Source organism: Protopterus annectens, chromosome 3.part0, assembly GCF_019279795.1.
Source record: "Protopterus annectens isolate FY-2018-M chromosome 3.part0, PAN1.0, whole genome shotgun sequence".
NCBI lineage: Eukaryota > Metazoa > Chordata > Ceratodontiformes > Protopteridae > Protopterus > Protopterus annectens.
The window spans coordinates 770347782-770370281 of record NC_056731.1 but is presented as its reverse complement, the minus strand read 5'-3'; the positions used below and the strand labels follow the sequence as shown (position 1 = coordinate 770370281).

General features: G+C 40.6%; 1 protein-coding gene across 4 annotated transcripts in view; it reads left to right on the top strand.

The window, feature by feature from the left end:
- Positions 1 to 22500, top strand: part of LOC122796547 (collagen alpha-1(XV) chain-like) — a 1635928-nt gene that overhangs the window by 753309 nt on the left and 860119 nt on the right. For all 4 annotated transcript variants that reach the window (XM_044065114.1, XM_044065113.1, XM_044065111.1 and 1 more), the window contains one exon: positions 1592 to 1748. In XM_044065114.1, the coding sequence (XP_043921049.1) occupies positions 1592 to 1748 (157 nt within the window). The remainder of the gene's footprint in view (positions 1 to 1591; positions 1749 to 22500) is intronic.

Here is a 22500-nt window from a genome sequence, read left to right as displayed (position 1 = left end):
AGAATGACACAGTAGGCAAATGGAGGCTGAGGGGATCAAATCAATCTTGTAATACAGGGAGTAGCTTGTTAACAGTTCATATCCATAATCCTCTGCACTAACTGCCAGACTAGTTCTTAGCAAGGCCTGCTTTTACCATACTTAGGTTCTGCCCCTTTTACAGATCCACATTATGGCTTTTTTAGTAATAAGTGAGATCATTTCATCCATATAATTCTCATTTGTTACCTTTCTGTCTTAGTACCATGATTGCATTTTTATCTAAATGGACGCAAATTCTATCTGCAGCAGCAACAGTATATTATTTTATCCTTGGGCAATAGACTCTAGAAGCAATGCTCTCACTCTTCCAGAGACCTTATTAGGCCAGAAGCTGAGTACAGAGTGCAGTTATGGTGGACATAAAAGAGGGGGAATGGGCAGCTCGTTGCTTGAATGAGTCTAGGACAAAGTCACCAAATGTGTGTGGGTAGGATAAAGTATGTGTTCAGAGACTAGATGTCCTGGATGTCTTCTCACAGATACAAGAAGAGATGAGGAGACATGATAAGGGTGTATGTGGTCATGCTGCAGAGATGTAAAAGGGGTCTCTTTGAACAGGAAGGTCGGAGTCTGGCCGTAGGCACTAATACTATGGGGATTAGCTGCTCCCTGTGTCTGTGCAGCTGCTTCTTCAGAGAGATGATTGTAAACCCATGTAACAGAATACTGGAATGACTACGGCAGGCTAAATAGGCTAAATGCCTCCTTTTGTCATCAGAAGAAAAGTAATTAGCACATTTTTTCTGAACATGTCTCAGAAACAATATGGCTTACTGAAGGTAGAATATATCAATTAACTGCCCAAATTAATGTCTATAGTACAGGTTAGGACATAACCTACTTAAAAACTGGCTTGCACATTTAAAACCAACAGATATTTACCTGTAGCGAGCAATACCTGAAAATGATGTACATTCATGGGGGAGGGGATTTCAAGAGTTTTTTTTAACATTAAGTGGATTAGGAGACAACAGAAAGGGACTGCAAGCAGAAAGCATAAACTTGTGACTACTGTTCTGTTTCACAATTTATATTTTTCACCCCCAGTTATCTGCTGGCCATCTCTGAAAGACCTCATACCTTCTTACCCAAATTAATGGTACAGTTCTGTTCCAGAAAAGTTGACATGTTATTGAGGGAATTACATCTGTGGAATTACTTGGTAAGGTATCAATCAATTCCTTCACAGATCATCTACTATAAACAAGCAATTATTCAGTTCTTGGATGTTATGCAGGACTTTCTAAAGGATATCAGCTAAAAAAGGAATTAGGGAATTGTATATTCTAAACACCTTTCGCAAACCACGTTAATTATAGTGGTAGGACTTACTGGGCAGCTGTTTTGAAAACCTACTTTACTGTAATACAAATGATTCTGGTTCTGCCTTCTAGAGCATTTCCCAGTATTCTTTGTATCTGGCTTTCATACAGTCAAAGTTTTAATTTTCAGCTTTGAAGATTTTACTGTTCAATTGTAGAAGATATGTTTAATAAAATAAGATGTAGACTTGGCACCTGTTTTGATTCATTACATTCTACTGTTATAGCCTCCAGTGCCATTAGGTAAACCAGTCGAGGCACCACCAACTGAGTCACCGGAGAAGGAAGAAGTGGATTATTCAGGACATCCACTGAGCATCACAACACAAGTGTCTGTACAGGTTGATATCCTCCATGAAGATCTCACAACAGTGAAAGAGCCAGGTAAGGCATTTTCAGAAATCTTCTTTTCAACAAGGACACAGCAACAGTACTATGCATGGTTTTACCTGCACACAGGTAAACTTCCAAATGACCTTTATGGAAAACAATGTCTAAATATACCATTCAATCACTGGCATAAAGGTTGAATGATGACAAATACAAAATTCTTGATAGTGTAAAATGTAATACTTGCTAAGTGGTATAGATGCTTAGACAGTCTTAAAGCTTAAAAAAGTTCCCATTTAAGGTAATATGTTATTCAAGTTAGTAGGTGACATTTAAGTCCTACTCTATGTAATAAATCTATGAAGCTGTTATATTATTTTCTATGGTATATAGCAACCTGAGTCCATTTTAAAAAAATTAACCAGAAGAAATTAACAAGTCTGTATTTGGATGTTTATCAGGTATGGGAAGATACTTTTCCTGCTACTCATTGCATAATTACTTTCAGATTGATCAGTTTCTGAACATGCTCCCTATAAAGTATTTTCACTGCTACCTGCTTCATGTCTTGTATCTTTTTTCACACAGACTGGTTCATGCTACCTGCTTTATGTCCTCTCTTTCATTCCACACAAAGTGGTACAGTGGCAATTTGTGGCATTCACCAACACTAACAAAATTATTGCTAAGAAGTTAACATTAGGAGGCAGAATTTAGTTTGCTTACTAATAAACTTTAAATTCTGGTTTGAATCTCATTTCTGCTTAAATTATTTTGATATCACGTTTCACCTGTATTGTCCTGCAGGAATTTCTAAGGTTAGGTAGTAATGAATTGAAGGGTCTCTTATAGTGTCAAATAGCTCTAGTACAACTTTTGCTAAAGTTGGTCTGTTGTCAGGTGGATGGTTTTCCAGTAGGACCAAATCTTGTCCTATGAATAAACTAATTTAGCTGCGCATCATCCAAATCTTTGCTCATTTCCTTACATGCATATCCCTTTAAGGCACAAGACAAGAGGACAACAAACCCCCACTCAGGGATTTATTTATTTGGTTATTTGTTTGTCTTTTCATTTTCCTAAGCAGGATATCCAAAGGGAGTACTCAAGTGGCTATTACAAGCTGGACTTAAGGGTACAAGAAGACTTCATTGACGTACATAATTTGAAAATCAGTGATGACTGGCTTTGTATGTAGTTCTCTAACTCAGCATTACATTTACTGATTAAATTTTAAAGACCGAGTCCTTACTAAAGCTCAGTGCAACTCAGACAAAGCCAAGGTGAACACAGTGCTTTGGCTAATGGCCTATTGATTTTATTAAAGTATTTTTTTAACAACATGCACATGGCATGCTAACATGAGCATATTGTCTACATCAGCTGGCACTATATTCCTATCTATATCTCTATCTATATAAAAATATATACACCTGTACATTTGTTCATATCTTCCTAAGCTATTCTGTCATAACTGAAAGTTCAGTAAATGTTTCTGAGGAATATTGATTTCCACACATCTAGAGTTGACTGCTATTTTTTATTATCTAATACACAGACACGCTAGTTCCTGTTTATTAGCTAGGTACAATAGTCAAATGCCTGAATTCTACATCTGTGTTAATTATTGGGAAAAATAAACTTCTGTTCCTAAATAGCAGCACTTCAGAGATATGATATGGATGATTATAGTTCATGAACAGTAAATGTAAGCTGTTAAATACTTTAAGATTTCCAGCTATTGCATTAGCAACCACTGGATCCGTTATGATAATGACATACTGTGTCACTCTTTCCTGAGAGTTTTACTGTTTGATTTAGATGTTATTTGGGATAGTTTGAAAAAAAAAATATATGCATGCATGTGTATTAGAATTGATAGCTATCTTAATGTCAAGTGTTGTTACCCTGTGTAATGTGCAAGTTCATTCAATTTATGAAATAGCTGATGGACTTTGGAATTTGCAACATTTTTTATATTGCTTGTGGATGGTCTTGCTAAGTATTTTACAACATTTCTGAAATGACAATTTGTCATTTCTATGCTGCATTCAGCTTTGCTTTAGGCAACGTTTGTGGTCTTCAGCTTTGTAACTTTACTGTTACTACATTCAAGTATTATGTATATGTAAATCTGTGCCACTGATCTTCATCATAACTTTTATAGTAACTTAGCAAACACATAGTTCGTGAACATAGTAACAGTAAAGCTGTTTGTCTATAAAACAGAACATCTGAGTTCTCTTTTCTTACATTTTCCATCTCATTCTTATTTCATTTTTAATATCATTATAAATTATCTTTGCCCCTTTAGTAAATTATTAATGTCTGTTTTATTACAGATTTTTTAAGATGGTGTTTGATTAATACACTTACTTAAGGTTGGCTTCATATTGAGCCAAAATTCTTACAAACTGCAGGATGTTGTTCCATTAATCTAAATGTAAGTGAAGCCATGGCATGTAAAATGAATGACCCTTTTAGTGACTGTAGATACAGTCACTGTTTCATGTTAAAATGTGCTGTACTTAATTTCACTTTAATTTGTTTGAATGTTTGTTTTGGTAGGGATGCTGAGGCTAAATAACAAACTAAACAGGCTGCCTTATTCTTCTGACACCAGTCAAATATAAGATAAATCTGTAATTACAGGCTCCATTTTTATTTGGGTCCTGCTGTGGACGTAACCAGACTCCAAAAGCTGAAAAAGAAATTAGATTTTACCTGTTTGATTTATCTGGCAGTTAGTGCACAGGATTAAGGCTATGGGCTGTTAACAAGCTACTTATCTGTGGTCCAGGGTTTGATTCCTATATCATATTTTTGCTTAAATGTTTGACTCTAAGCAAGTCACTTACTCAGACAGTACTTACAAGGCTGTGTCTGGAAAAGGTTTATGTGGATCACTTCTCTACCAGTGTTAACAAATGCAAATAAATAAATATTAGGGGTGTTGGACAGGTTGTAGTCAAAGCTGGTAAGTCATCTCTGGGTTTCTTGTTAGAATCCTATCAGGGCCCAACAAATGAAACTGCAGTATTTTTTTTTTCATTTTTTTATAGTTAATTAGTGGCAGAAGAAGGCAACATGCCATGTCTGCCATTTAAGGACATTGAACTTTACGTTCTCCTCTCTCCCTCCCATTCACCAGCCTCCCACCTTTACCCATTGCCCCATATGTTCTCTAGAATGTCTTCTTAGATTTCATCTCTTCTATCCAGTGTGGGACCTCAGTACATAAGCTTACAACCCTGTCTGTGAAGAAGTAGATGTTCTTCGTGTTTCACTGTTTGCAGTCATCACACTCTGGTTATCTGCCTGTAGGTAGCCCTCAGTCGGCCCGAATACCAGAGTCTTAGTATTTCTGCATCGGATGCTGTCGCTTCTTCCATGACGTCAGGTCGTCAGGGGTATTCACCATGCAGCCGACACCATTACGTACATCTTTCTTGCTGAGGAGGAGCCCGAAGCAGAAGCAGTTTGCAAGTGCCGGTTGGCCAATACCTGAAATTTTCATTTTCGAGTTTGTAATCCTGAAGTCTTCTAAAGCTAAGTACCCCATTGGAGATCTTTTTTCTTGTTCTAACCGATGTCAAAAAAAGTTAACAATTGTCTTGCCTGTGTAAAGCAAATACCTCACAGAGATTTTCATTCTTACTGCGTCACCTGTTTAGGGCCATTCCATGATGTCCCTCGCTGTCAGTTTTGTGCCTTGTTTAAGGGCTATCTTCATCACTAAATTATTTCGCTCTCATTCTCCGTATTCTGAAATGGCTTCAATAAGCCATCTGGCTACCGATCTTCCGAAAAAATGTAAAGATAAAGACAGAGACAGACCACATAGGTCCAAAACTGCCGATGATGCTTCCGTTAAGCTAGTGGAACCTGTGTGTTGAGAGACAGCCTTACAAGACTATCTGCAAATATGTAGAGCTGAGTATATTTTTCTGTATTATTCTGTATTATAGAGCTAAATTTTTGCTTAGATATCTGTTGTCTTACTGTTCTGCAAATACACAGAGATCAGTATAAATTTTTTTGGTTTTATAATTTGCACTCTGATTCCTCACATCTCTGTTGAAACTGTCTTCCCCACCCCCTCATTTTGATTTCTATAGCTTGTGTGTTGTTAACTCAAGGTTCCCTTAATTTGACTTAATAGCAGCAGCCTGCATTTAAAGTGGAACCTGTGTGTTGAGAGACAGCCTTACAAGACTATCTGCAAATATATAGAGCTGAGTATATTTTTCTGTATTATTCTGTATTATAGAGCTAAATTGTTGCTTAGATATCTGTTGTCTTACTGTTCTGCAAATATACAGAGATCAGTATATATTTTTTTGGTTTTATAATTTGCACTCTGATTCCTCACATCTCTGTTGAAACTGTCTTCCCCACCCCACCCTCATTTTGACTTCTATAGCTTGTGTGTTGTTAACTCAAGGTTCCCTTAATTTGACTTAATAGCAGCAGCCTGCATTTAAAGTGGAACCTGTGTGTTGATAGACAGCCTTACAAGACTATCTGCAAATATATAGAGCTGAGTATATTTTTCCTTATTATTCTGTATTATAGAGCTAAATTGTTGCTTAGATATCTGTTGTCTTACTGTTCTGCAAATATACAGAGATCAGTATATATTTTTTTGGTTTTATAATTTGCACTCTGATTCCTCACATCTCTGTTGAAACTGTCTTCCCCACCCCCCCCCCCTCATTTTGATTTCTATAGCTTGTGTGTTGTTAATTCAAAGTTTCCTTAATTTGACTTAATAGCAGCAGCCTGCATTTAAAGTGGAACCTGTGTATTGAGAGACAGCCTTACAAGACTATCTGTAAATATATAGAGCTGAGTATATTTTTCTGTATTATTCTGTATTATAGAGCTAAATTGTTGCTTAGATATCTGTTGTCTTACTGTTCTGCAAATATACAGATGTCAGTATATATTTTTTGGTTTTATCATTTGCACTCTGATTCCTCACATCTCTGTTGAAACTGTCTTCCCCACCCCACCCTCATTTTGACTTCTATAGCTTGTGTGTTGTTAACTCAAGGTTCCCTTAATTTGACTTAATAGCAGCAGCCTGCATTTAAAGTGGAACCTGTGTGTTGATAGACAGCCTTACAAGACTATCTGCAAATATATAGAGCTGAGTATATTTTTCTGTATTATTCTGTATTATAGAGCTAAATTGTTGCTTAGATATCTGTTGTCTTACTGTTCTGCAAATATACAAAGGTCAGTATATATTTTTTTGGTTTTATAATTTGCACTCAGATTCCTCACATCTCTGTTGAAACTGTCTTCCCCACCCCACCCTCATTTTGACTTCTATAGCTTGTGTGTTGTTAACTCAAGGTTCACTTAATTTGACTTAATAGCAGCAGCCTGCATTTAAAGTGGAACCTGTGTGTTGATAGACAGCCTTACAAGACTATCTGCAAATATATAGAGCTGAGTATATTTTTCTGTATTATTCTGTATTATAGAGCTAAATTGTTGCTTAGATATCTGTTGTCTTACTGTTCTGCAAATATACAGAGATCACTATATATTTTTTTGGTTTTATAATTTGCACTCTGATTCCTCACATCTCTGTTGAAACTGTCTTCCCCACCCCACCCTCATTTTGATTTCTATAGCTTGTGTGTTGTTAACTCAAGGTTCCCTTAATTTGACTTAATAGCAGCAGCCTGCATTTAAAGTGGAACCTGTGTGTTGAGAGACAGCCTTACAAGACTATCTGCAAATATATAGAGCTGAGTATATTTTTCTGTATTATTCTGCATTATAGAGCTAAATTGTTGCTTAGATATCTGTTGTCTTACTGTTCTGCAAATATACAGAGATCAGTATATATTTTTTTGGTTTTATAATTTGCTCTCTGATTTCTCACATCTCTGTTGAAACTGTCTTCCCCACCCCCTCACCCCTCATTTTGATTTCTATAGCTTGTGTGTTGTTAATTCAAGGTTCCCTTAATTTGACTTAATAGCAGCAACCTGCATTTAAAGTGAAACCTGTGTTTTGAGAGACAGCCTTACAAGACTATCTGAAAATATATAGAGCTGAGTATATTTTTCTGTATTATTCTGTATTATAGAGCTAAATTGTTGCTTAGATATCTGTTGTCTTACTGTTCTGCAAATATACAGAGATCAGTATATATTTTTTTGGTTTTATAATTTGCACTCTGATTCCTCACATCCCTGTTGAAACCCCCCCCCTCCCTGTTCTTGGTTGTAGTTTAAATTTGGTGGCTTTTGCAGTGCCCGCCCCACTGTAGATTTGATCTAGGACACTCCCCCAGTCCCATCTCTTTACCACATTCTACCTAATAAACCCTTTCTGCACTTGCTTTTAGTCCTTTTTTAATTTAATTACATTTTTTCAAACTGTGTGTGGACTAATATTGCTACATACTCAAGTGTGCCAGCTTGCACTGTATGTGAATTGTTTTTACTACTGTTTTTGCTACTTTTCTGAAAAAAAAAATTGTAGGCCTGTTTCCTACCTTTTCTGTAATTAGTGTTCCAGATACAGATTTGCTGTATCCAGGACTATTTGTAAGCTTCTGAGCCCCCCAAGACTTTCTGTGTTGGAGGGAAGCCTTCTAGCTTATCAGTGGGAGTGGTAAGCACTAGGTAACCTGTCTACTGCATAAGGAGTGTTTCTGGCCCAGAATTTGTAGTTATTGGCCATTTGGGTGGTCTTCCATCTCTCTCAACTTTCTGATTTGAAGGCCTGCATTTGCACTTGTTTCTGTCCTGTAACTCCTGGGCCCATCTCATTTGCTCACTCAAAAAAAAAAAAAACAATTATCTGCTTTTACTGTATTTGTGTTTCTTCCTACTTTATTTTGCTTTTGCGTCATCTTAAAAGTACTCAATTGTATTTATTACTGCTTGGTGTAACTCATTCTAAGCCTTTTAGTTTAAGCACTTGGGCTTCAGACCAGTTGTTTTACATTAAGAAGGTTTGTGGTCTGCACTGTAGTGGCAGAACAGGTAGCTTACATCCTTCTAAGTTGGGAACTGCTGATCGAGGGAACAGTGTCTGTTATTCTAAAAGTGTATTAATACTGGTTTAAGCATTTGGGCTTCAGGCCAGTTATTTTACATTAAAAGGGTTTGTGGTCTGCACTCTTGTGGGAGGAGAGGCTGGACTCTGCCCTTCTGAGCTGGGAATTTCTGGTTAAAGGTTTATAGTGCCTTCCTGTTTGAACTGCTTCTTACTGAAATTGGTACACCTTGTTTGCTGTAGCATAGACTAGATCCAGGCCTGCTGAATCTAGCTTTGTTTGTATAACTTGAGCACTGATCCAGGCATTCTTTAAAGTATTAAATTGTATTTATTACTGCTTGGTAGTAACTTCATTAAAGTGTAGCTATCATTCTAAGTCTTTTGGATTAAGCACTTGGGCTTCAGACCAGTTGTTTTACATTAAGAAGGTTTGTGGTCTGCACTGTAGTGGCAGAACAGGTAGCTTACATCCTTCTAAGTTGGGAACTGCTGATTGAGGGATCAGTGTCTGTTATTCTATAAGTGTATTAATTCTGGTTTAAGCACTTGGGCTTCAGGCCAGTTATTTTACATTAAAATGGTTCGTGGTCTGCACTCTTGTGGGAGGAGAGGCTGGACTCTGCCCTTCTGAGCTGGGAATTTCTGGTTAAAGGCTTATAGTGCCTGCATATTTGAACTGTTTCTTACTGAAATTGGTACACATTGTTTGCTGTAGCATAGACTAGATCCAGGCCTGCTGAATCTAGCTTTGTTTGTATGCTTGTTGTTTGTTTGCTTGTTATTTCCCTGAAATGCTAATTCCACCTAAAACGCGGCTTTTCAGCGCTCCTCTGATCCCTACTGATATCTGCATTGCTTACCGTACTTATTTCCTTGTTTCACTTGAAAGAAAGTTACTGTTTGTCGTTTTTGCATTTAAGTTACCTGTAACACATTGCATTTAAGTTACCTGGCACTTGCTCACTAAAGCAATTATATAAGTCAGCACTAAAAAATTAAAAGCACTACACCCTCACAAACTCCCTTTGAGTACCTTGTTCCCCATTGGGCCTTTTTTTCAATTATAAAGGAATTCCCAATACTATTCTAGCATGTCCAAAGGTCAGTTGTCAATCTCCTCTCCGGTCCAGCTGGTGAATCTGGGAATCTTGAGGCAATGTTACAACTGCCTCATGTACACAGACAACCCTCTCCTCCTCCCAAAAAATTCCAACACATGTGAGAGATGCAACCATATAGCCATACTGGAGGCTAAGCTCTCTCAACTCAGTACTGGCGAAACCAGTCGGGAGGAGAAGGAAACCACACTCACTACAATTCCAGTCTCACATAGACCCACCATGACAGCAAACCAAACACATAAAAACATACTCTGAGGCTCTAAATAAAAATCTGCCTAAGCAGCAGAGACCTCCAAAGCAGGCACCCAAGCAACCGCTACCCCAAAACAAAACACGTGCAACACATAGCTCACAAAGCCAGTGTGCCGAACAGTCACAGCCCTTATGGCTAAACAACACACCTGATACACTTGTAATAGGTGACTCTATCGTCAGGCACACTGACGTCCCGCTCACCAGGCTGAACAAGGAGAAGGTCACGGTGAGCTGCCTGTCGGGCACTAGGATCCGCCACATAACACAAGCACTCAGGTCACTCCAAGGCAAGTACAAATTTGACTCAGTCATTGTCCATGCTGGTGTGAATGACCTGAGACGTACCTCCCTGGACTACATGAAAAGAAACATAGAGGAGCTCTCTGAGCATGTAGCGCAGGCCGGTATGACCCTGACCTTGAGTAGCATCTTACCCTCACCAAGAATGATGCCACAATATGAAGACAAGATGATCAATTTCAACAATTGGCTTAAGTATTGGTGTCATTCAAAGGGGATCCAATGCCTGTCAGCCTGGGATGATATGCTCAACAAGCCACGATGCTTCACTAGGGATGGCTTGCACCTGTCACACCTGGGATTTCAGATATTGTCAAAGGCTCTTGCTACCCCCATAGTGCCTTTTTTAGGCAAGGCTCAAAAGACAAACCCACCTCCATAGGTATCACAAGGGATAAGAAACTAAGAGTAATGCTACTCAACGCCAGAAGTCTAAACCTCAAGATGCACGCACTCGAAACTCTCCTTAGCATGGAGAACATCGATATCTGTGCAGTAACAGAAACCTGGTTCAAGGCTCCTGAGAGCACCCCAGCACTACCAGGTTATACCTCATACCATGCTTTTCGGCCCCAAAACTTGGACCGAACCACAAAAGGAGGGGGAGTATCAATAGTCGTCAAAGATACCCACACTTCCAGGTTGGTGGCACAGCACGAAGCATCAGAGACTATCCATGTGCAACTAACAGTGGGTAAAACTGCCTTCCAGTTTATAGCCTGGTACAGACCACCCTCCCAAACCCAGGAACCCCACTCGGTCTTCCTGAGAACACTGGAAAATATGAAGGTCTCTCCAAACACCACTATATTGGGCGACTTCAACTACCCAAACATAGACTGGGAGCATTACTCTAGCTCCAACACCCTAGCCCAAAGGTTCCTAGAATTTATAAACTCAAATGCTATGGAACAACTTGTTACCACTCCCACAAGATGGGAAAACATACTGGACCTGATCATTACCAACATGGGGACTCTATGCTCCAGACCAGAAGTGTATCCCTCACTGGTAAGATCAGACCATAAACTAATCTCACTGGATATTCACATCCCGACTCCACCCCCTGCCCTGAAAACCACAGTGAAAAACTTCTCTAAAGCAAATTTCACACTCCTCAAAACCGAGGTGGAATCCTTCAAAGCCCCCGGGCCTGTGAAAATACGCCCAGACCGCAGAATCCTTTATAAACGCATTCTATGAACACCTTCAGGAATGCATGGATCATGCGATCCCAAATAAAACCAAGACCCAATCCTCCAAAGGCAGACGTCCTGTCTGGTGGACCCCAGCCATAAGCAAACTATGCAATAGAAGGAGGAAGCTACTACATGATAGAGCAAAATCCCAAAAAAGGGAAGGCATCTCTGATCAGTATTAGCAAAAACTACGGGCACTCATAAAATCGTCTAAGGCCAGCTTTGAGAGAAAAATTGCACAGGACACTAAGGATAATCACAAGGCTTTCTTTAGTTATGTTAGGAACCTGGGTGGGAATTCCCAGATATGCTCAGAATTAGTCCAAAATGACAAAAAATACACCGAACCCACAGACATTGCCAACATCCTAGCTGACAGGTTCAGCACAAACTTCTTCCCCCCCTCCCCACCAAAAGGGCAAATATCTATCCCAGCAGAGTGCTGCCCCTGACATCTCAGATGCTCAGGTAAGAGCTGCCCTCTCCAAAGCAAAAAACACAGCATCAATGGGACCAGACGGTGTCCCAGGCTGCATCCTGCATGAACTCCAAGAAGAGCTAAACCCAAACATAAAACTACTGTTCAATCTCAGCCTTACTACAGGATATGTACCCAAAGAGTGGTGTACAGCAACAGTGGTCCCTCTCCACAAAGGTGGTGCCTCAACGGATCCTGGAAACTATCGCCCCATAAGCCTAACTAGCTTGGTCTGCAATGCAATAGAAAGGATCATCATGGACCTCATAAATAAAGATATTGGGGACCTACAGACACTGAATCCTACCCAGTTCGGCTTTGTTAAGGGCAGATCCTGCCTCTTAAACCTGGTTGATTTCTTTGAAACAGACACCAAGGCCATTGATGAGGGGAAGGTGGTCCACACAGCCTACCTGGACCTTGCAAAAGCCTTTGATACAATACCCCACTCGGGCATTATAGATAAGCTCACCAGCTTAAATATAAACCCCTATGTCACTAGATGGGTTGCAAACTGGCTCAAAGACAGAACCCACATGGTTAGAATTGCTGGAGCCATGTCAGACTCCAAACCAGTTACAAGTGGCATCCCACAAGGCTCAGTCCTGGGACCTCTCTTGTTCGGTATATATTTCTCGGAGTTACAGGCCAACACAGAAGGACTGTGGCTGACCAAGTTCACAGATGACTGCGAACTGGGTGCCATAATTGACTCTCCAGCTGACACAAGCATTCTCCAAAAGGGCTTCATAGAAACAGACAACTGGTGCCAGAGCCATGGCCTCAAGCTAAACGCCAAAAAGTGTATAGTCATCCCCTTTGGCAAAAACAAAGTGCCCACAAATTACCACATAGGTGGTAATCCATTAAGTACAGAAGAAGTAATTAGGGACCTGGGGACCCAAGTTGATAGCAATCTCTCATTTGACAACCACGTGGCCAAAGTGGTTAGAAAAACATTTTATATAGCCCACCTAATCATGAAGGGATTCACATCTAGATCAGGGGAGGTCATAGTGCCTCTTTACTCATCCCTCATCAGGCCAGTAATTGAGTACAATGCCCCTTTTGGGATGTACCTTACCAGACACCTGCAGCAACTGGAAAGACCCCAAAAGTACCTCACCAAGAGGATCAAAGGGCTCAAACAGATGCCATATGCTGCCCGGTTAAAGAAACTCCAGCTCTACTCAGTGGCATACCGCCTGCTCAGAGGCGATCTGTGCCTGACGTATAAAGCCATGTCCAACCCGGAATTAATTGACATGCTGCACCTCAGAAAATCCAAATCCCATCGAGCTACGCGCTCGAGAGACTTGAACCTCAGCACTGAAATAAATAGGACATGCTGGAGGGACAGATTCATAACCCAGAGGCTCCCTTCACTCTAGAATAAAATCCCAGTCCAGGTTAGGCAGAGTCCCTCATTGACTCTCTTCAAGAGGAATCTTGATGAGTGGATGGGAGATCGTAGGTTTACCCCGGGTATCACTTCAGTGTCACTGTTAGACAGAGGCACAGTATACTAATCTCAAAAAAGGGCATAGCAAAATTAATTTAAAATGGGTGGTGAAAGCCAAACACACTCTGGCTAGGCTTATAAATGCCCTAGGGCAGATAGCCCAGTATGAACCTATGAACCAGTCCACCAGTACTCAGTGAGGTGCCTATGCAGCCCCTGATACCCACTTCTATGGATTTGCAGGCCTCTGCTGAGACCCATTCAGAGTCCAGTATGCTGCGAGATGCTTCTTCGACTATGGAACCTGCGGATGTCTCTGTCTTGTATGGGCCCAGAGCTGCTGTGTAGGCACCGGCTTCCGAGGGTGTATTCCATCCTACCGATGTTTGAATCAAACCAATGCCTTCGGTTTTAGCCAAAACAACCGAGTTTCTTAGGCCCAGAGTATGCACTACACCTAGAAAACTGACAACCAATGTGCATGCTGAAGCTCCCATGCCACAAAAACAAATGCTTAGAATGGCTGAAGACCTTATTACCCTAATTAGGGAAAGCCAGCCTTCTCTTGCTAAGAGACAAAGAACTGAGTTTCCTTCTGATTCTACTGACCAGGAGTCCGATGATTCTGATCCTTCTGATTATCAGGACATGCCCTTATCAGCCTATGAGGATTCAGATGCAGAGGAATCCATTCCCTCTACCTCCCCTCCAGAGGATTTTTCTTTTGGTGAAACTTTGCATACTTTAAGAGAGCATATCCACTGGGAATGCCAAGACTACCCTCAGTCCAAAAAGAGACTCAGAGAATTTTTAGAGTTGCCTCAGCACAGGCCTTTAGCAATACCCCCTGTCCTGGATGTTGTAGATGATGTTTTTATGGAATCCATTCTAACTCCTGATACATTTCCCCCAGCCCCTAGGAAACCTGACAGGTTCTACAGAGTACCTGATTCCCACAAATTTCTCTTCAAGAATCCCACTGCTGATCCAGAGACCATTTCCCATGGACCTAAAGGTATTAAGTCTACTACAGCCAAAAATCCTACCCATTCGGACAGGGATTCCAGAGCTTTAGACAGATGGAGTAAGAAGGTATATACCTCTCTAACTCTTGCCATCAGGGCATTGAATTGCCAGTTTCACATGTTGAAGTACCAGCAACATATTATGGAACTAATTAAACAAAAAATGGTATTATTGCCAGACTGTGCAGAAAATAAAGATTTACAAGAGCTAATGCATTCTGCAGACCAAGTTAGTAAGTATACTTTGCAGTGTGGCTTTGATTCCCTAGAAGCATCTTGCAGGGCTGCAGTCACTGGGTCTGTACTGAGAAGACACGCTTGGCTGAGGGAAAAATCCTTGCCAGATCATGTCAAATCCAAATTACTAGACGCTCCTTTAAATCAGGACCATTTGTTTGGCACCAAAGCAGAAGAAGTTCTTAAAAAGATGGAAGAAAAAGCTAAATCTATGCAAACTGTTAAAGAATTCTTACAAGTGCAACCACCTAGATTTGGTAAGCATTGGCCTTCAAAAAACTGGTCCTTTCCAGCCCCTGCTAGCCTTTCCCAGACCAGACCCAGAGGAAACAGGCCACCCAGACTACAGTCTCAGGGTATGCAGAGATCTAAACAATGGAGTGCCCCTACCTCAAAAACAGGGAGTGTTAAGCTGCCCCCTTATGGAAAAAGTTCACAATGTCTTCTCAATTATCCTTCCCAGCCCTGATCAATTACTTGTGGCCCTAGGAGGAAAACTTGCCGTTCATGCAAAAAACTGGATGTCCATTACTCAAGACCGATGGGTCCTAAACATTTTATCCCAGGGGTACAAATTCTACTTCCATTCACTCCCAACCCCAAGCAGGTTTCCAGACCTTCTTCCACACCAGTGCGCAGAGGTTCAAAAGCAAGTCCTGTCCCTGCTCAATATCAGAGCTACTCAACCTGTTCCAGTAGAACAAAGGGGTCAAGATTTCTACTCCAGACTTTTCCTGGTGCCCAGAAAAGTGGGCTCTTGGCACCCAATCCTGGATCTTTCTATCCTCAACACCTTTCTGGTGGTCCCAAAATTCAAGATGCTTACCCTGCAACAGCTTCTCCCCATGCTAGCCAAGAATGTCTGGTTAGTCACTCTATACTTAAAAGAAGCTTATCTGCACATCCCCATAAGGGAATCATGCAGGAAATATCTATGTTTCAGGGCAGGCTCTATGCACTATCAGTTTTCTACACTACTCTTTGGCTTATCTACTGCTCTCAGAGTATTCACAAAGTGCCTGGCTCCAGCCATTGCATACTGCAGGCAGAGAAATATCCAAATTTTCCCATACTTGGACGACTGCCTGATACAGGCGGACAGTCAGGAATTGCTGCTTCAGCACCTGGCATTTGTAAAAAGCCTTCTGACTTCATTAGGGTACACCATCAATGAAAAGAAATCACAACTGGTGCCCAGTCAAAAGATTGTATTCCTGGGTGTATGTGAAACTGACACAACTTCCCAGATGGCATTTCTCACTTCAGAAAAACAGGTCTATCTGACAAATTAATTCAAACAAATGGCCACCAGAATCCAGCTATCTGCAAGAAAAGTACTGCAAGCCCTAGGGTTCATGGCCTCATGTATTCTGCTAATTCCATATACAAGAATGCATATGAGGAAACTTCAACGGTACTTAAAAAGTCTGTGGTGCCAACATTCTCATGACCTGGAAACAGTCATTCCTATCATACCTTGTCTAAGGGCAGAGTTCCTTTGGTGGGCAGAAGCATGCAACCACAACAAAGGACTGCTTTTCACTCAACCCATCACCACCAAAACCCTGACAACAGACACATCAGATTATGCATGGGGGGCTCACATGGCAGGAAAATGCATTCAGGGCCAATGGAGCCTAAGCCAGATTCTCCTGCACATCAATCAAAAAGCGATGCTAGCTGAACAGAATGCTCTGACAGCCTTCAAATACCTAATCATTCCAGGACAAGTGCTTATAAAAACAGACAACACCACAGTAATGTGGTACGTAAACAAGCAGGGGGGAACCCATTCTTACCCACTCTGCAGGTTAGCCATGGCCCTGTGGAGCACAGCCTTGAGCAACCAAGTGCATCTACAAGCTCAATTCCTGCCTGGCAAACAAAATTCATTGGCAGATGACTTAAGCAGAAATCTCCTAGACCCACACGAGTGGAAATTGGAGCCCAAATACCTTCAACCATCTGATCCAGAGGTGGGGGACACTGGAGGTGGACCTCTTTACCTCCTCTGAGAACCACCAGTTGAACAAATTCTGCACCAGGAACCCTCACAGTAGGGCCTGGAAGGTGGATGCCCTATCCTTTCAATGGTATAACCTCTCAATTTATGCCTACCCCCTCTGCCCCTTCTCTCCAGAGTACTACTCAAGATAAAACAGGACAGGCCAAGGGAAATTCTTATTGCTCAAGACTGGCCATGCCAGCACTGGTACCCACTCTTACGCAGCTTGACAACAGTGCCACCCTGGCACCTTTTCCAGACCCCTACCCTGCTGTTGCAGCAGGAGGGACAGATTTTGCATCCTCAATTGCAAACCCTAAACCTTGCAGCCTGGCTTATCTCTTGAATACCCCACCAGCAGCCCTCAGCAAACAGGTGCTGGACGTCATTCTTGAAGCCAGAAGGCCTAGTGCTAGGAAATTCTATGCTGAAAAGTGGAAAAGATATTGTTCTTGGATTCAGTCTCAAGGTAAGGACACAGCAGTGTCCTCCTTACCTCTAATCCTGGATTACCTAGCAGAGCTACTCCATAGAGGCCTATCCTTCTCCTCCATTAAGATTCATGCCTCTGCCATCTCAGCTCACTGTAATACTGAGCCACATCTATTTTCTCACCCTCTCATCAAGCAGTTTCTGAGAGGGGCTAACATCTTAAGGCCCCCTAGGAGAGCACCCACCCCTACCTGGGACCTTAACTTTGTACTGGAAAAGCTCACTCTTCCTCCTTTTATACCTGCTACCTCAGCAGAGTTAAAATTTCTTTCTTGGAAAGCAGCCATAACTTCAGCAAGAAGAGTGTCTGAGTTACAGGCACTAATGGCTGTGGAACCTTTCATTATTTTCCATGCTGACAGGGTTTCCCTCAGGACTAACCCATCCTTTATGCCTAAGGTGGTGTCCAGTGTGGCTCTAAACCAACCCATCCATTTGCCAACCCTCTTCCCTAACCCTCAGAATAAAGGGGAAAGGATCCTGCACTGCTTGGATGTGCACAGACAGCTCAGGTTCTTCCTTGACAGGACTAAGCCTTTCAGAAAATCTGACCAGCTGCTAGTCAGCTTTGCTACAGGGGCAGAGGGTAAGGCCATTTCAAAACAAACCATTTCCAAATGGAGAGCACACTGCATCCATTTCTGCTACAAGCACCATGGTAAACCTACCCCGCAGGGGATCAGACCACATTCCACTAGGGCTACTTCCACCTCTACAGCATTTCTCAGGGGAGTCCCTGCCAGGGACATTCTGGAAGCTGTAACCTGGAGTTCTGTTCACACCTTCACCAAGCATTACCACTTACCTATCTTTTCTAAATCCAGGGCTGGATTTGCTACAGCAGTCTTGCAAGGCCTACTAGCCAGCCCTAACACTTCTTGACTGCCTCCACCCTTCCTCAGCTTTGGGAATCAACCCAAGTGTGATGACTGCAACAGTGAAACACAAAGAACATAGTACAGTTGTGTACGCTTACCATAAATATAGATGTTCGAGTGTATTCACTGTTGCAGTCCTGGTTTCCCTCCCTCCATCCCCCTGGTTTTCTCTATCTTTCTATCTCTCTTCTCTGCGGCCATTCCTAATGGCATTGGTATTTACTTTTTACTGGTGGTGTTCCCCACCATATACTAGCTCCCTATTTGGGGGGCTCCTGACATTTGGGGCAAGGAAAACTGATATAATGGCATCGGCTGCATGTTTTATACCCCTGACAACCCGACATCGTGTAAGAAGCGACAGCATCTGACACAGAAATACTAAGACTCTGGTATTCGGGCTGACTGAGGGCTACCTGAAGGCAGGTAACCCGAGTGTGATGACTGCAACAGTGAATACACTCAAACATCTACATTTATGGTAAGTGTACACAACTGTACTTTTCCTATATCCAGAAAAATGGGGGCTCCTACAGTCTGTTGCCTGTACCTCCTGGTTACTTTTCCCAGCTCCCATATTTCCTGTTTATGATGACTTCTTCAAATCTTTTATAGATGCAAAGAGTGTTGCATACAGTCAAGGGGTCCCAGGATTGCAAAGTGGCCAGTAAATCTGAGAACTGGCAGGACTACAGTTTGACTACATCTGGTAATGTAATTTGAAAATGATGTGGAGAAGTTCATAACTTTGGTAATTTTAATGGCCAAATAATCTCCATTTTACTAATACTGTAGCAGTAAATAATATGACATTACATACACAAAACAATACAAGAATGTGCTGTTGGGGAGTGGTTGACATTTTGCCTGTGCTTGTATTGTAACTGTGTGTATGAATGTTTGTATCAGTGTAATAAGCTTGTAACCATAACTGTCTGCCACTGGGGATTAGATTCATCTGTATTTACTGTTTATAGTGACCTAGATATATAAAGATACATCATCTAGAAGAACAGAGTAGGTTAGGAAACAGATGAGGTAATGTCTGCTTTTCTATCCCTGTCTAGAGGGTTAAGGAATGCAGGTATGTAGTATTAATTCTGCTCCTGATCTCATGTGGAGACTGGAAATCAGAAGGTGATATTTCCCTGCAAAAGGTAAGTCAGGGCTTTTTGTATGTGTACTTGCAAAGGGAAATGTTAGGGCTAACACAAAAACTCCAGGATGATAGCCTCCCCGTGGCCATGCTATTACTCTGTCATGTGGAAAGGCTCTGATAGCCAGCAGGCATGGAAGTTCCCATCTCTTGTCTATCATATAATAATGGTCTTGTTAGAGGATTTATGCTCTAATCACTTATGAAAGTAAACACAACAGAATTAAAGCACAGTCCTATAGATTTTAATAGATCATATGGTTGAGGTCTTCCAGGGTTAAGGTCAAAACATTTAAGAAGGTAAGAAAGAGTTTTACAGTAAAATGCAGGTACAGAAAGGAAGCATTTGCTTGATAAACACATTTATTTAACTAAAGGGGTTTATTTTGCAGATAAGGTTAAAATGCGTGAGGACTCAAGTCTTACATGATGTGGAACATCTAAAAAAGCTTACACTCTCCTTTTTAAAATGCTATTATAAGTCTGATGGGTTTGTCTGTATACATCCTGTAAGTTTACTTTTGTCAGATACGTTCCAATATCTGTATTACACGTGCTTTGCTTAGAAACTTCTCTCTCTCTCCCCGAGTCCCTTCTGTAAATGTGTTTTGTCCAAAAGTGGATAAGCCAATTAATAACGTATATTAGACACCAAAGTGCTAACCAGCTGGTGAAACCAAGCTTACTGTTGTTTCTGCTTTTTCATGTCTTTTTCCATGTTATTAATTATTAAAGAATCACATTAAGTGTAATGGCATCAAAAGAGTTTCAGAAGTTAAGCAACAGCTGGAATTTGTAAGTTCCCAAATGATATGTATTTTAATTTTCTTTTGCTGAAACTTTCTCAACTTTAATTTCCATTTCTCTGCTCATTATGAAAAGTTCGAAAGTCCATCTTAAACACTGATGTTTGTTAACTGTTTCAGATAGCATTATGTGGCTTATGAAAGTAATACTGTAAAAATTGTCAGAGGGGGTTCTTAATAGCAGCTTCTTGTATAATTTAGTTTTTGGATGATGTCTAGAGACATTTAAAAAATCTCATTGCTATAGATACTGAATATGAATTTTAGTCATAGAGGTGTTATAAAATTATCAGTATCAGTTTGTAATATGAAAGGATATCAAAAGCTATAGCATTTACTTTGACTTGAAAGTAAGGGATTTTGTTATATCATGTCTCAGTGAGAGAGGCACACAGAGCTAATGAAGCTTACACCGTACTGGAATAGTTTGGGACGGGTCACAGCATTCACTGGAAGAGTCCGTATTCAAGCAATAATGCCTGACAGGGTGTGTGTTAATGTGCTGCACATTAACACACACACCCTGGAGGGCATTATTGAGCTTAGAGAATGGGCTCTGTGTAAAATTGTTGTTTTGCTTACTTATTTTTTTAAGTACTATATTATTTTTTTATATATTTTTAATGGAAAATAGTTCCTCCGCTTAATGTTTCAAACTTGCTGTAATATAAGTTGATGGTGTTGGGACAAAGCATTTTAGGATCATAGGAAGTTACTAGGTTATTGGCCCTGAGGCCTTTATAAACCTAGCCAAGAGTTTAGTCCATGTTTATACAAGTCAGTACCCAAAGTCCCTGTCCAACATGGACACAATTTTACATCAAACATATATAAAAAATAATATAGTGCTTAAAAAATTAATAACCAAATAAAACACAACAATTTTACATAGAGCCCATTCTCTCTCCCACACACACATACACAGTCTCTTCTGCTTTCACACACATACATATACACACACACAGTCTCCTCTGCTTTCATACACACACTCACACACACACACACACACACACACACACACACACACACACACACACACACACACACACACACACACACACACACAGTCTCATTTACTTTCATGCACGCATTCAGTCACACAAGATCACTCTTGCTGTCTGTCTCACTCTCTTGATCTCTCGCTCTCATATACAGAAGCAAACACACACACATATACAGCATCTCTCTTTTTTGTTTTGTTTTACATTTTACGATCACTAAACAGCAGAACCGATGCTTAGCGAGCATAAAACAATGGCGGCCATTATTTTTTTTGCGGTCCACGATAGCTTGATGTGCTGCCATGAAGTGGCGGGCTTATTTGTCAGCGGACATTACTTGTACATTAATACCCTGCTGGAGAATATTCGTTCGCAAGTCAGGGTGTTGATGTACAATTTGCCTAGTCTCTAAAGTTAAATGTTAAAAATCAGAATGCTTTCTGTCAGTGGAAAAAATGTAATGTGGATTCAACAGCATTACAGAAGCTATCAGTTGTTAGTTTTTACAATAGTGGCAGAAAGTGTGCGATGATTTTATAACTCTAATTCATTTGTTTATTGGCATATACAAAGCAACTGAAACACTATGCTTTAACTCAATGTAATAAAAAGGTGATGTAACTGTCTTGTAGTGCAAGGAGCACCACTGTTAGAAACGCCAAAATCGGTGAAAAAACAGGCTAGCACTGATAAGCACTAGTAGTGCACTTACAGTACACAGTGGCCGCAGCACATTACAGGTAGGAAGCCATTAAAGCAACTTAAATGCTTCATTTAGACTTCTTTCTAAGGCTAAATAAAGTGCTTATTGGTTTCCCAATGCTTTTCCTGGGTGGCCACTCACTATGTGGCAGTAGTTAATGATACAGATTTCTAAGCTGTAAAACACTTATCGGTACTGCGATTTCTTCTTTTTTCCCCTTGACAAATGTAGCACAAATGGGAACAGGTAAAACTCAATGTGCTACAAAAAAATATAATCAGGTCTTGCCAGACTTAACCTAGGAAGTTATGTGTTCTCAACATGGATATCAAGAGTCTCTTCAAGAGTAAATATCTTGAAATCCATGCTTTAAACATATAACATTCTGATAACGATCAGAAACCTGATCATAATCCTCTAAGTAATAAACATGTAATAGACATAAAAACAATTGTGTGCTAATAAGATATCAACTTTCTGTCTTTTATTATACATTTGTTCATTTAGTTTTTGATTACCAACTTAATCCATTGCAGGAGTGCAGAATAGCTGGCACTCTTTGGGCATGAGGTATAAAAGCTCATTCAGAACAGAATGCAACCAATAACAGGATGGACAGATAGCCTTACGTATGACATATTCCACCCCACTAATATAGTGAT